The sequence below is a fragment of the Mus pahari genome, chromosome X, assembly GCF_900095145.1.
Source record: "Mus pahari chromosome X, PAHARI_EIJ_v1.1, whole genome shotgun sequence".
Lineage (NCBI taxonomy): Eukaryota > Metazoa > Chordata > Mammalia > Rodentia > Muridae > Mus > Mus pahari.
Window position 1 is genome coordinate 141,024,929 of NC_034613.1, and position 15,864 is coordinate 141,040,792.

Here is a 15,864-nt window from a genome sequence, read left to right on the forward strand (position 1 = left end):
CCTGCCTCTGCCTCCCAAGTGCTGGGATTAAAGGCGTGTGCCACCACGCCCAGCCTTATTGTTTTAAACTATTAAGTTCATGAATTGCATGACCATTTGTAATATCAGAATTTAGAGGTGGAAACAGGAAGGGATTCCAAGTCATCTTCACCTACAGAGCAGGTTTTAGACCAGTCTGAGCTATATGAGCCCTTGCCTCAAAAATGAAAACCAAGAGGGGCTGGAGAGATTGCTCAGGGTTTGAGAACACTTGCTCTTGAAGAAGACCGAAGTTTGGTTCTCAGCACCCATATGGGTGGCTAATAACTGTGTATATTTCCAGTTCCAGGAGACCCAGGGATCCAGTGTCCTCTTCTATCTTCCAAAGGCACCAGGCATCATGTGATACACATACATACATGATGTCAAAACAAACATACACATCCAAGTTAATTTTAAAAAGAAAAATCAATTAAATTTATGATATTCTGGGCTGGGCATGGAGGTCCAGAAAGATGCAGACTAATTACCACAAGTTCAAGTACAGCCTGGTCTCCATAGCAAGTTTTAGGCTATGCAGGACTACATAGGGAGACCCTGTTTCAAAAAGAAAAAAAACCATCAAGATATTTTATTTTATGGTAATTACAGAAGCCAGAGAAGACTAAGACAATATCCAGCTGGATTTTGAAGTCTCCATGCTGGAGCACTGGTGAGTGGGTGGGCTTCATCTACACCCTTGGAGTGGACCTCTCCATAGACTGTTGTTATTCCCTGTACTTAGGCTCCAGCCCTGTGCAGCTGCTGGCCATCTTCTGCCATGGATGCTAGCATCTGCCTTACCCAGAAGCTTCCCTTGCCCAGTTCTCAGATGACATTATAGGTAGTTTCTAGGAGGTTTTTTAAAAAAAGATTTTTTGTGTGTATATCATATACACATGTATGGCATATGTGTGTTAGTGCCCTTGGAAGCCAGAAGAGGGTGTTGGGAGTCCCTGGAGCTAGAGTAACAGGCAGTTGTGAGCCTTGAGATGTATAGGAATTGAAGTCAGGTTCTCTGGGAAAGTAGGAAGTACTAATTGTTGAGCCATCTCTCCAGTCTGATGTTTTCTTATCCTCACCGAAGATAGTACTTCTGCTTTCTGTTTCTTGTTCTCTATATCTGGTCTGCTTCAAGAGCAAAGGCCTGTGGAGATGACTAGCCTTGGATTCCTCAGTCCATACTGGTTCCAGAGATGGCGACAATGGCAGAAGAGCTCCAGCTGGTCTGATTTGCTTGGTGGCTTTCACATTATTTGGGAGGTCTAAATGCTTCATTTCTCATGAACATGAAGTAACTTGCTGTGTTGTTTATTCCTTCTTTCTGCAGTTGTCCCCCATATTACTGATGCTATCCAGGAGTGGGTTATGAATCAAGCCAAGGTGTCTGTGGATGGCAATAAGGAAGATCCCCAGATATGTGTTATCGAGGCAAGCATGGGACTTTTCTTCATAAGCTACTGTTCGTCTGGGTCCCTAAGTATCCAGTCTTCATTCATTCTCCCCTCCTGGGTGTTGTAAACTAGTCTGGGAAGTGGGGTTCCAGCAGGGAACAACAAAGATGATCACAAGTCAGTTATTAAACATGTTCTCCTGAGGTGAGTATGCCTGATAGGCGTGTGCTGGCAGTTGAGTAATGAACTCACTGTTGGGGCTGGAGCCAGAAATGGACAGTTTCTGTGTCTGAGGAGCCTATAGACTCACTGTTTATACTAATGGAGTATATTATTTATTTGTCAACAGGGTTTTATGTAGCCCAGGCTGGCCTTTAGTTTGATATATAGCCAATAAAGACTTTGAATCCCTGATCCTTCTGCCAGGTGCTAGGATTACAGATATGTGCCACTGCACCTGGCTTATGCTGTGGTGGGGATTGACTCTAGGGCTTCATGTGTGCCAGGCGTGTATGTTACCAAATGAGCTACATCCCTATCTCAGGGCATATTTTAATTCCTTGTATTGGAGAAATATGTGCAGAGTGCTGTGGAAAGTAGAGATTGGGCTGGGAAAGGCAGATGGTGGAGGTGGGAGGTGGGAGGTGCTAGCCACCATTTCAAGAAAGCGGCATGCCCTTTGAAAGCCCTGTTGACTGCCTTCATCTTTCTTTCATTCCTTTATGTCTGTATAATGTAGTGTGCTATGCAAACTGTCTTCTACATAGGCATTTCTTCCTTCCTGGTTTATACCAAGGAAGTGCTTCCTCTTAAAAATAAAAGTGTGTGTGTGTGTGTGTGTGTGTCTGTGTCCGTGTGCCTGTGTCTCCGTGCTCATGTGGAGGTCAGAGGACAACCGTGAGTTGTTCACTCTCACCATGTTTGAGACAGGGTCTCTCTTGCTCTCTGCTCTGTATGCCTGGCTAGCCAGCCTGTGAGCTTCTGGTGATCCTCCTGTCTTTACATCCCATGTCTTGTTAGGGTCATGTTATAGTTCTAGACATGTGTGCTACTGTGTCTGATTTTCACGTGGGCTCTCGGGATCTGAACTCAGGTTGTCAGGGCTAGCACAGCAAGTAGTTACCATTGAGTCATTTCCTTAGTTCCAGGACTCCCCTTAAAAATGACATATACCCCTGGCCCCAAACTCCTCTATGTAGCCAAATTTTTGAAGCCCCTGTCTCTACCTTCCTAGTGCTTCAGACTCTACCAGCTGAGCTGTGTTCTTCTTACTCCCGTCTTAAAGTTTTTGGTTACTACTATCATTATTATTTTGTGAATCAGTAAGTTTATTGGTTCTGCTTAGAAATCACAGGTAAGATAAGAAGCCTGGCATGGTGGCACACACCTTTAATGCCTGCAGGAGGTAGAGGCTGGTAGATCTCTGTAAGTTGGTGACCATCCTAGTCTATGTGGAGAGTTTCAGGTTAGCCCTCTTCTGGTATGCAAGTGTACATACAGATTAAGTACTCATATACAAAAATAAATAAATCAATCTTTTTTTTAGAAAAGGCTAAGCAGCATCTTTCCCATTTCCTATAAATTCTCACCTAGTTATGGAAGATAACGTCATGAAAGCTGCATCGTGAAGTCCTCTCTTGCAGTTAAGCTTCCACCCCCCCCAAGTCTGTACAAAACCATATATAGTACCAAACACTAATGTATATGTCTTAACCATAGATACCTATTGTCTTAGGGTTTTCCTGCTGTGAAGAGACACCATGACCAAGGCAAGCCTTATAAAGGACAACATTTAATTGGGGCTGGTTTACAGAATTGCCTATAATTCACAGCAGCTCTCATGCCTCAGCTTCCCAAGTGCTAGAATTATAATATAATAATTATTATATAATTATAGTAGGATGCCATCACTTCAGATTGTATACTAGTTTAACTAAGTTGGGTATAATAAAAGGTCGAGAATAACAAGAAACTAGAACAATTGTAACAGCACATTATAGTGTAAGTTATTTAAAACTTAAGCATTATCTACTTTCGAATTGTAAATTTAATAAACACAGACAGGGACTATCTCATTCTGCACACAGGGATAATGGTGACCTAGAGGCAGAGTAAAGGGAACTTCAAGTGGATGAGAGGATGCAGTCCCAGAATAGACCACATGAGGGCAGGAATGGATAACATTTAAAGTCGTGTTCACCTCCCCTCTTTCTCCAGTGACAGCTATAAGATTCCCCAATTGATAAAGCACAAGAGGAAGCTGGGTTTGGGAGTCTATAATCCAACACTCCAGGGGCCAGGGAAGAAGTTTGGACCTAGCCTGGGCTACCTATCAAGCTTTAGTCCAGTCTGAGCTACAGAGTTAGACTGCCACCTTCCCCCCCCAAACCCACAAACAAAACAGAAGAGGGCTAGGGGTATATAGCTCAGTAGTAGAGCACTTGATTAGCATACGTGAGACCCTGGATTATGGCCCCAGCACTACAAAAACACAAAGGACAAAATCCTTAAACATGTTCCCATAAGGTTTGATTTGAGTGCAGACCTTTTTTTTTTTTTTTTCTCCCAGACAGGAACATGCTATGTAGCCTTGGCTGACCTGGAACTGGTATCCTGGCCTTGAACTCACAGAACTCCATCTGCCTCACTCACCTCTATCTTGAGTACTGAGTCTAAAGGTGATAGCCACCATGCCTCGTCTGTTTTTTAAATTTTACTTGTCTTTGTGTGTGTCCGTGCTGCATGTGTGCATGTATATTTGAAGACCTGTGGAAGCCAGGGGTCTACATTGGTTATCTTTCTCAGTTGCTCACCACCTTATTGTTTGACACAGATTCTCAAAGAACCCATAATTTATTGATTTGGTTTGACTGGCGGGCCAGCAAGCTCCAGGGATCTGCCTGTCTCCACCCAACACCTTCTCATCTGAATGCTGGGGTTACAGACATATACTGCTCTGCACAGCTTTATACCCAAGTCCTCATGTTTGCCTGGCAATCACATTATTGACTGAACCACTGTCCCTGTTTGTATTTATTAGGACAGCGTTTCTCCCTGTATTTCAAGTTAACCTTGGATTTAGTATGTAATCCAGGTTGGCTTGAATTTACAGCAAATTTCCAGCCTCTTAAGCACTACTGAGATTACAGATGTGTGTCACCAAGCCTCCTTCCTCCTCTTCCTGTTGTTGATGCTGATGCTGTTTCTACTCTTCCCCCTTCTCCTCCTCCTTCCTCCCTTCCTCCCTCCCTCTCTCCTTTCTTCCTTTCCTGCTTCCTTCCTTCCTTCCTTTCTTTTTTTTTTTTTTTTTTTTGAGACAGGGTTTCTCTGTATAGCCCTGGCTGTCCTGGAACTCACTCTGTTGACCAGGCTGGCCTCGAACTCAGAAATCCGCCTGCCTCTGCCTCCCGAGTGCTGGGATTAAAGGTGAATGCCAGCACGCCCTGCTCTAATTTTTTTTTAAAAAAATTCTGCTATCTTATAATTAGTGAGAAATTATAGCCCGCTACATTTTTGATTCCATATGATTTCTTTTGTTAGTTTGAATTCTCATGTATCCCCGGCTGTCCTTACACTTGCTATGTAGCCGAGATGACCTTGAGATGACCTTGAACTCTTGATCCTTCTGTCTTCTCCCAAGTGCTGGGGATTCTGTGTGTGAGGCATCATGTCTGGCTTTGTTTTTGACAGAAGTTCAAGGTCATCTTTGGCTATATTGTAGATTCCAGGTCAGCCTGGGCTACATAAGACTCCGTTTTTTTTAAAAAAAATTCCAAGCTTTTTATGAGTGGTTTTCCCCTACAATGTAGCCCTGACTGGCTTTTGCCTCTGCCTTTTGAGTGCTTGCATTACAGGTGTGTTTCATTAATCTTGGCTGGTGTGTTTCTAGTTCTTCCCAACATTTTGCTGTAGTATTGATTCTGTAGTAGATGCTCAAATGCTGGCAAAGTTATTTTAAAATCTGTGGGATAGCCTTTAGGTTTTTAATCTGGTTTTTAACCTTGAGTTTGGTAAAGGTGAATGTATATCAATTTCAAAGTGAAATGCTTTAAGTAACCTTATTGGAGACACATTGTTGACATTGAGTGATTACACCATCAGGAACATTCATTCCAGTACTAAAGTATCAGAAATGTTTTAGTAATAATAATCAGCATGTTTTAATATTAGGAGGCTATTTAAATACATGTAGGTATGTGTTTATATTTATATGTGGGGAGGGAGATGGAAAGAGAATTTGAAAATGCTCATTTTTTGTCAATCAATCCAACTACCCAAGCAGAAACAAGTGGCCATCAACCTTTCTTATCATGGGATTTGAGTATTTTGTTCTAACTAGAACCATTGGTAGAAATGGTCTTACCTTTCTCTTCTGTGGTCTATGTTTTGGGTAATTTTTTTCTTTGTTGCATTCATTTTACTTATTGTGAACCTTCTATTTTATGTTTACTTAGTGTGTGTGTGTGTGTGTGTGTGTGTGTGTGTGTGTGTGCATACATGTCTCACAGTGTGTATACCAAGGCATGCCTATATAAGTCAGAGGAAAAGTTGTGGGAGTCAGTTCTTGTAGGTCCTAGGGATTGAACATGGGTCATCAGGATTGGTGGCAATTGCCTTTACCCACTGAAACACCTTGCCAGCCCTTGGAACTTTCTACTTGCTTATGAATTCAGTGACCTGAGCCTATCTGTTGGGGTCCAGGAATTGCCTCACAAACTACACAAACACCAATCTCAGATAGACAGGGATAGTTTATTGAACATAAGCCTCAGGACGGGTCGATCAGGGCCATGGGTCCGGATTCAGGAACTGTACTGGCTGGTTTTGTGTGTCAACTTTTCTCAGGCTGGCGTTATCACAGAGAAAGGAGCCTCCCTTGAAGAAATGCCTCCATGATATCCAGTTGCAAGGCATTTTCTCAATTAGTGATCAAGGTGGGGAGGGCCCCTTGTGGGTGGTGCCATCCCTGGGCTGGTAGCCTGGGTTCTTTAGGAAAGCAAGCTGAGCAAGGCAGGGGCAGCAAGCCAATACGTAACACCCCTCCATGGCCTCTGCATCAGCTCCTGCTTCCTGACCTGCTTGAGTTCCAGTCCTGATTTCCTTGGTGATGAACAGCAGTATGGAAGTGTAAGCTGAATAAACCCTTTTCTTCTCAACTTGCTTTTTGGTCATGATGTTTTGGGCAGGAATAGAAACCTTGACTAAGATAGGAACTGAATCTTGATTGTGGGTAAGTAAAGATCCTACAGGGTTTTTAAGCCCCCAACCCACAAACATCTGTGCCAAGTTATTTCACCAATTAGGATTTAGGGATGGAGAATTTTCTTAGGAACATGGCTTTGTTGTACACTTATCCTGCTCCTGTTGGTTGGGGTATTCAACTGTGGCAGGGGACTTGCCTTGCCTAAACTTGTCAACTAGGATGTCAGTTACCCACGTAGATGTCTCTTTTTGCAAGTAGGATGTCAGGTCCCAGGGAGGTCACTCTACTTGACCATTACTCAAAATGGAAGTCTTATTCTAAATAGTTTCTTAGGTTGGTGAAGGTGTCTCTCTTATGCTGGGGCCCAGGGGCAGCTTATAAAGGCAGATACCATGCAAGCTTATATTATACACAGGTGCAGGAAGTGCTGTTGGCTGGTTGGTTCGCTCCAAGCTTATTGTGGGTAACTACACAAAGCAGTTCTACTGACTTCTATCATGATTGGTTTTCAAGGGCACAGAACATAAATAAATATGTCATCAATCTTGGCATTAGAAGTTTCCTAGTGGGGCTGGAGAGATGGCTCAGCCGGTAAGAGCACTGACTGCTCTTCCAAAGGTCCTGAGTTCAAATCCCAGCAACCGCATGGTGGTTCACAACCATCTGCAGTGAGATCTGATGCCCTCTTCTGGGGTGTCTGAAGACAGCAACAGTGTACTTACATATAATAAATAAATAAATCTTTAAAAAAAAGTTTCTTAGTAACAGCAGAAACATATGAAAAAGTTACCTTATTGGGGGCTGGAGAGATGGCTCAGTGGTTAAGAGCACTGACTGTTCTTCCGAAGGTCCTGAGTTCAAATCCCAGCAACCACATGGTGGCTTACAACCATCCATAAAGAGACAGCTACAGTGTACTTAGATATAATAATAAATAAATAAAAAAATATATATAAAAAAAGAAAAAGTTACCTTATAGTGGCAGGCTAGCCAGGTAATGGTAACTTAAACCTAACATTTTCCCCAGGCCTTAACATACATTATAGGCCTTAGAGCCAGGCGTGGTGGCACACACCTTTAATCCCAGCACTTGGGAGGCAGAGACAGGCAGAAAAACCTAAAAAAAAATAGGCCTTAATATTTTACCTAGGTCCTAATACTACCTCCCTTTTTTTCTTTTGGTTTTTCGAGACGAGGTTTCTCTGTGTAGCCCTGGTTGTCCTGGAACTCTGTCTGTAGACCAGGCTGGCCTCAAACTCAGAAACCTGCCTGCCTCTGTCTCAAGTGCTGGAATTAAAGGCGTGTGCCACCACTGCCTGGCTAATACTCTCCTTTTTTAATTTTTAAAATTTATTTTATTTTTAAAATGTGTGTGTGTGTGTGTGTGTGTGTGTTTCCTGCATGTATGTCTGTACCATGCCTATGCAGTGCTTTCAGAAGCCAGAAGCGGGCAACCCCTGGGACTGGTGTTACCATGCACTTGTGAACAGCCATGTGGGTGCTGAGAGTTCAACCCAGGTCCTCTGGAAGAACAGCCGGTGCTTTTTTCTCTCCATCTCTTCAGCCTCTTTCTTTCCTCTTTTGAGACCGTCTCACTGTTGTTACCCAAGGTGGCCTGGAACTCACAATGAAGTCCAGATGACCTCACACTCAAAGCAGTCCTGCCTCAGCTGCTCATTGTCAACCTACCTTGGTCTTTCTTTCTCTTTCTTTCTTTCTTTCTTTCTTTCTTTCTTTCTTTCTTTCTTTCTTTCTTTCTTTCTTTCTTTCTTTCTTTTTTAAAGATTCATTTATTTATTATATCTAAGTACACTGTCATTGTCTTCAGACACACCAGAAGAGGGCATCAGATCCCATTATAGATGGTTGTGAGCCACCATGTGGTTGCTGGGATTTGAACTCAGGACCTCCAGAAGAGCAAGTCAGTGCTCTTAACCACTGAGCCATCTCTCCAGCCCCACCTTGGTCTTTCTTTTTTGGGGGGTGGGGTGGGGTGGGGTGGGGGTAGGATATATGTACTCCAGGCAGTCTTGAACTTGTGATACTTCTGCCTCAGTCTTCCCAGTGCTAGGATTAGAGAGGTCTCAGCAGACCAGGCTGTTTTATTAATAGTTTTATTGACGTTTAACTTAGTGTCATAAAATTTCATTCACTTTAAGTGCATAATTTAATGACTTTAAGCATTTATAGAGTTCCATTCCTGTAAAAATGTTAAATTTCAGTTCTTATCCTCAGTTTATTAAAATTATTTCTAATGCTGGGGATGGTGGTGCATACCTTTAATCCCAGCACTCAGGAAGCAAAGGTAGGAAGATCTCTGAGTTCGAGGCCAGCCTGGTCTACAGAGCAAGGAGTTCTAGGACAGCCAGGGCTACACAGAGAAACCTTATCTCAAAAAAATCAAAACAAAACAAAATTATTTCTAAGCCACGTGAGGTGGCTCATGTTACATGTTCAAGACCAGCTTGGGTTATGTAGCCCAAGCTACCCTGGGCTACAGTGTGAAACTCTCTCACAAAGTAATTAGTTACTTAATTTAGCTGGTTGTTTTGGTACATGCCTTTAATCCCAGCACTTCTGAGACAGAGGTAGTCAGATCTCTGTGACTTCAGAGACCATCCTGGTCTATATAGGGCGTTCCAGGTCAGCTAGGAAAAAATTACTTAAAAAACAAAAAACCGAGCAAATTCCATTGATTTGTGTGCTGTGGGAGAGGTTTGGTCATTTGTGTCTTATTCTTGTTTTTCTCCCTTAGCTGGGAGGCACCATTGGAGACATTGAAGGAATGGCATTTGTGGAAGCTTTCCGACAGTTCCAGTTTAAAGCCAAGAGAGAAAATTTCTATAATATTCACGTCAGCCTTGTGCCACAGGTGGGGTTTTGTCCTGATAAGTATGTGGATAGTAACTTTGATCGGTTTTCCTCTGATATGTTATGGGAGCAACATTTGAAATCCAAGAGCCATGAATTAAATGTCCACTGATACTGATGGGTACTCCTTTCTTTTTAGCCCAGTGCTACTGGAGAACAAAAAACCAAGCCCACACAAAACAGTGTCCGTGCGCTGAGGGGGTTGGGCTTGTCTCCAGATCTGGTGAGTTAAACACAGTGGGCTAAGTTTGTCTTTAAGGGCCTCTATGTCACAAGCTACATCACCCACTAACCATGGCTTATTTCCTTTCTTGGTTTTGGTTCTGGGGTCTTGGTTTTGGTTCTGGGGATGGAGCCTAGAGCCTTGCACATACTAAGCATGGATTTTTGCTTTTGAGCTCTGCTCCTAGCACCTTAATCTTTAACTACACATCTGAGTCATTTGCCACTCTCAAATGGTTTCTATGACAGTAAACTTTTTTGTGTCTGGCAGCCAAGAAAAGATTATTTCTTTAGCCTTAAATTGGCTCCATTGGTAGCAGGCCAGATGCAATGCCCTGTCATTTATAAGGTTCCCGGCTCCTTCAGAGTGGATGTGACACCTTGGGATTTTCCTGTGACCCTTCAAGGCCTGGCTATCTTTGCTCTGAGTTTTAGTCTAAGAAGCAGCGATGTGTTCCTATAACAGGTAATCCAGTTCCAGCCATCAGCTTGTCAGGGGGAGGGGAATAGGGGTTCATAAAGCAGCTGTCTATTTTTATAAATAAGAATTTATTGCCAGGCACTGTTGGTACATGCCTTTAATCCCAGTAATCGGGAGGCAGAGACATTCTGATGGTTTGAACTATTTCTGGTAGATTTCGATTGAGACATGCTTATGCCTAGTGGTCAGACCAATTTCTCATGGTACAGAGGAATGCCCGCAGTAAACAAGTGCATTCTTAAGTCTAGTCTCTTGTAGGAAAATGATAATGTATAATGTCTTTCTAGCAATGAATTTGATCAGGCCCGTTCCCATTTGCTGATCCATGCCTAACCTGGCTTTCACAGATCGTCTGCCGTAGTTCATCACCCATTGAGATGGCTGTGAAGGAGAAGATATCTATGTTTTGTCACGTGAACCCTGAACAGGTTGGTGCTTGGTACTCTTTACATTAAAATATCCTCTCTCTCTCTCTCTCTCTCTCTCTCTCTCTCTCTCTCTCTCTCTCTCTCTCTCTGCGCACTTGTGTGTGTGTGTCTGAGAGGGCTTCTGCCATGAATGTGCGGAGGTCAGAGGACAACTTTGTGGATAGGATCTATTCTCTCCTACCTTTCTGTTGGTTCTAGAGATCAAAATCAGGTTGTGAGGATATGTGACAAGTGCCTTTACTCACTGAGCCACAGGGTCTCAGGTAGTCCAGGTTGACCCGAAATTCCCAATTCTTCTACATCCCATGTGCCACCGCTTGAAGCTCAGGGTGAGCTTTTTAGCTCAATGAAACTTGTAGAGAATAGAGCTCTGTGCTACCTCTGGCATTTTTTTTTTCTTGTCCTGTGTTTTGCTGGAACACATACGACTTCCATTCATTTCTCTTTTGTTACAGCTTAACATACCTTAAACCACACAAGTATGCTGGCATTCAAGCTATGTTTTCTGATCGTATAAGTGGCCCAGCTGATTTCATTGCTCCAGAAATTACCATAATTTAGGCTCTCATTCTCTGTTCTGCAGGACTTCCAACCCTGGGTATTCAGACATTTACGTTTCTCTTTTCTTTCTAGCTCTGTTCTCAAAAAAGCCTAGGGTATGTGAGGGGCTGCAGTTGGCTCCAGTTTATAGAGTGGTGTGACGGGAGCTCAGGACCAGGGTGAGGCTTGCTAGAAACTCTTCATGTGAGCTCTGAGTTCTCTACAATCTCACAGCTGCTTAATGGGGTATCTGTGCTTGGGTAATGGGCTGATAGAGAGCCCCCTGCTTCAGGCTTCCAAGCTTGAATGGTTTGAAAAGAAGGGATCTCTCTCTCCCTCTCCTTCTCTCCTTCTTTCCCCCTCTCTCTCTCCCTCCTTCCCTCCCTCCCTCCTTCCCTCCCTCCCTCTCTCCCTCTCTCCCTCTCTCCCTCCCTCTCTGTTCTCTTAATGCCTCAGCCACTTTGTCTTGGCTCCTCAGTTGTCTTGTGTACCCTTCCTATTGGCAGACATTGCTTTGTGCATTAAGCAAATCCAGCCTGATTTCCAGACTAGGAAAACGTAACTAAAGCATTTTACATTGGCTTGCTAAGAGCTCAGAGAAGGGAGGTAGAATTCCAGCTGTGGCCACTGTGGAGCCTAAGGCCTTACCAGTGCTCCAAGTCTTTTTTTTTTAAAGATTTATTTATTTATTATATGTAAGTACACTGTAGCTGTCTTCAGACACTCCAGAAGAGGGCGTCAGATCTTGTTCCGGATGGTTGTGAGCCACCATGTGGTTGCTGGGATTTGAACTCAGGACCTTCGGAAGAGCAGTCAGGTGCTCTTACCCACTGAGCCATCTCACCAGCCCGCTCCAAGTCTTTTATTGTGAGGCTTTCTCTCTATTTTAAGTCATATGTATGTGTGTACAAGTGAGTACAGGTGTGGTTGTGGGTTGTGGATGTCGGATTTCCTGGAGCTGGAGTTACAAGTGGTTTCGAGCCATCTGATGTGGAACTGGATCTCAGCTCCTCTGTAACAGCTTATGTACTGTTAACCGCTGAGCTATCTCTTCAGTCCCGGTGAGCCAGTCTTGTTTTGCTTTTGCTTTTCTTTGAGACAAGGTTTCCTGTAGCTTAGTCTGGCCTCAAACTCTTCTGTGTCACTGAGGCTGACTTTGAACTCCCTATCCTCCTCCTGCTGCCTCCCGTGGTGTGGGTCCCCAGCTTTGTGACGCTGAGTGAGTGAACTCCATGCTTTCTACTTGTGGAAGTTACCGGTGCATATAGATGCAGTGGGGTTTTTTTTTTTTAAATGCATATGAATGCATGTTTGCATGCATGTGTGTACACCATATGCATGCCAGGTGCCCAGAATGGCCAGAAGAGGGTGTGAAGTCTTCTGAGACTGAAGTTACAAATAGTTGTGAGCTTCCATTCAGGTCTTAGGAACCAAATTTGGGTCCTCTGGAAGAGCAACAGCTATTGAGCCGTTTTTTTTTTTTTTTTTGGAGACAAGGTCATCAAGTCTAAACCAGGCTGGCCTCAGTCTCATGATTCTCCTGCCTCAGCCTCCTGAGCACTGAATCTAACAGGCAAGTGACAACATGCTTTGCCTGGGATTTAGGTAAGGTTTTTTTTTTTTTTTAGGATGGGTGTCACTGATTCTCTTGCCTCTACCTCACAAAAGTGCTGAGATTATAGAACTCTACCACCCTGCCTGCCACTTTTTGGGGGTGGGTGGGTGGTGCCGGTGGTGTTAGCTACCCCCCTTCTCCCGAGATTTAGCTTTGATTAGTAACTGGGATGAAGCCAAATACTGATGACACCTTGCAGCTCAGAACTGCTCTGGTACATGCACAGTGATTACTGTAGTCTCAATAGCAATAGTCAAACTCATGAAGAACTCTTGGCTTCAGAGCTGTGGGGTTGGGAAAAGCAGACCCAGACAGAGTTGGCAGACCCTTTTTGGTGTTTATTTCGGATTTGGCAGATCCTTAAATGCCTACAAGTAACCTCTCTCATGCACTTGAGAGTGAATTAGAAAGCCTTTAGGTTAAGTGAAAAATATCCACAGTTTACGGGTAGTCTTTAGCAGGTGTGATTAATTTCCTTCTGGTCAATGTGCCCTTGTAAACTTACCCAAGAGAAAGGATCAGGGAGCGAGGTGGCAGATAGTAGGTGAAAGCAACTCCAGCCGTGGGGACAGCAATCTCAACAACACCCGGACAAGACAAGGCTCATCTAAGCTCGGTGCTTCGGCCACCACACTGGGCAGTCATGTAAGCTATGTCAGTTCACTACTTAAAACATTTTATTTTGGGACCGAGTTTTATGTGTCCCTGGTTGGTCTCCACTTTGTTACCTAGAGGAGTTTGACCTTTAGTTTCTGATCTTTCTGCCTTAAGATCCTAGAATTTCACCCAGCTTTCAATTTTTTTTTTAAATTATGTTTGTGCTCTAAAGTGTGTGTTGGGTGTTCTTGTGCCATGGTGCCCGTGTGGAGGAGCCAACTCAGGTTACCACGCTTGGTGCCAAGGTTTTTACCAAGTAGACACACATATACGAACACACACACACACACACACACACACATACACACACACACACATACTAACACACACACACACACACACACACACACACGCATGCATATCTTATGTAGCCAAGGCTGACATTGAGTTCTTGATCCTCTTGCCTCTGCCTTCCAAGTGTGTGGATTACGTACTTGTACCACTAGAGTTCTGACACTGACTCCCCAGAGTATCGAACTCCACAGACTTAAGGGCCCAATCCCTTACAAGACTACCCTCATTTCAGAAACCAGACTTCTGCCTCTTGCATTCTGGGACTAAATGTGTATGTCACCACACCTGGCTTCTCCAGAGGTGTTTATTTTATATGTTGACCTGTTTTGTTTGGATGTACAGGTGTGTACCGTGTGTGTGCCTGGTCCCTCAGATACGCTGAGACTAGAGTTACATGATGGTTATGAGCTGCAATGGTGATGCTGGGAATTGAACCTAGGTCCTCTGAAATAGCAGCCATTTCTCCAGCATTTTCATTGGAACATTTGTATGGAGGCATGGTTGGTTAGTGGACTGTTTGGCCATGTGTTTGAGATCAGTCCCTAGCCTCCTTCCCCTCCTCTAACTCTAATCACTTGCATATATATATATATATATATATATATATATATATATGACTATTTGAAAGTTTTCCCAGGACCACCAGGAATCATATCAGTATATCAGTTCTATAACAAACACACACACATACACACAATAAATGTTACAAGGCTTTTCTTTCTTTAAAGAAAGAAAGAATGTGATGGGCCAGAGAGATGGCTCAGCACCTAAAAGCATTTGTTGCTCTTTCAGAGAACCTGTGTTTTTTTTTTCCCAGCATCCACGAGTTAGCTCACAACCATCACTATGGTGATTTGAACAAGAAAAGCCCATCACCACAAATAGCAAAAGACTTGGAGGGTTTTTTGAAGCTCTGTGCCAGGAGCTGGGGACTAAGACTTGGTACCATCGTCTCTCATGATTTGTAAGGGATTGGCGGTTCTAGGACTCCACAGGAATACCAGATTCCTCCAGTGCTCAAGTCCCTAAAACAAAATGGTGCGGGGCTGGGTGCTTGCTTCTCTAAGCCCCACAACCTGAGTTCCCATAACAGATAAGAGCAGAAGGAAAAGCATCAACTCGCAAGTTGTCCTCTCATCTCCACACACATGTGCTTTCTCTGTCTCAGTCTCTCTTTCTCCCAAGAAACGTAAAATACAAAAGTGTAGTACTTGTAAATAACCTGGGACATCCTTGTGATTACTGTATGTATCTTTAGATGACTTACACCCAGTACAATGTCAAAATGATATAAACGGTTATAAGGTATTGTCTAGGGAGAAGTGTATGAATATGTTCAGTACAAATTTTGTTGTTCCCTGAATGTTTTTGATCCCCATTTGGTTGAATTTGTCAATGTGGAACTGACAGATAAATATATATATCTCTTATGATTTAGGAGGCAGGGCTTTTAAGACAGGGTTTCTCTGGGTAGTTCTGGCTGTCCTGGAACTTGCTCTACAGATCAGGATGGCCTTGAATTCCGAGATCTGCCTGCTTTTTACCCACGAGTGCTAGGATTAAAGGTGTGCACCACCACTGCCCAGCCTTTCTGTCAGCCTGCCTACTTGCCTGTCTTCCTTCTTCCTTCCTTTTTTCCTTCCTTTTTTCCTTCCTCCCTCCCTCCCTCCCTCCCTCCCTCCCTTCCTTCCTTCCTTCTTTCCTTCTTTTATAGATTTATGTGTGTGTGTTTTTCATGGATCTATCTATCTATCTATCTATCTATCTATCTATCTATCTATCTATCTATCTATCTATCTAATCTATCTTCTTGTATGCTAGGCAAGTATTTGCCAACTAAATTGTATATCTAGTCATCCTGGTTTCCTCTCTATTCCTGTAATAAATAAAATACTCTGCCAAAAACAGCTTAGGGAAAAAGGGGTTTTAAAACTATGGTTCCAGGTTACATTATAGTCAAGTCAATTTGGGGAGGTTAAAGTAGGAGGATTTGAAGCAGCTAGTCACATCACGTCCACACTCAAGAACAGAGAGAAATGAAGTAATACATATGTGCCTACAACTCAGCTAACTTTCTTCTCCTCCTCCTCCTCTTCTTCTTCCTTTTCCTCCTCCTCCTCCTCCTCCTCCTCCTCCTCCTC

At 43.4% G+C, this 15,864-nt stretch overlaps 1 protein-coding gene across 4 annotated transcripts in view; it reads left to right on the forward strand.

Annotated features, from left to right (window-relative positions):
• Ctps2 (CTP synthase 2) overlaps window positions 1–15,864 on the forward strand; it is a 126,951-nt gene that overhangs the window by 9,406 nt on the left and 101,681 nt on the right. For all 4 annotated transcript variants that reach the window (XM_029534469.1, XM_021187565.2, XM_029534470.1 and 1 more), the window contains exons 4-7: window positions 1,349–1,449; window positions 9,371–9,487; window positions 9,626–9,709; window positions 10,537–10,617. In XM_029534469.1, coding sequence (XP_029390329.1) covers window positions 1,349–1,449; window positions 9,371–9,487; window positions 9,626–9,709; window positions 10,537–10,617 — 383 coding nt within the window. The remainder of the gene's footprint in view (window positions 1–1,348; window positions 1,450–9,370; window positions 9,488–9,625; window positions 9,710–10,536; window positions 10,618–15,864) is intronic.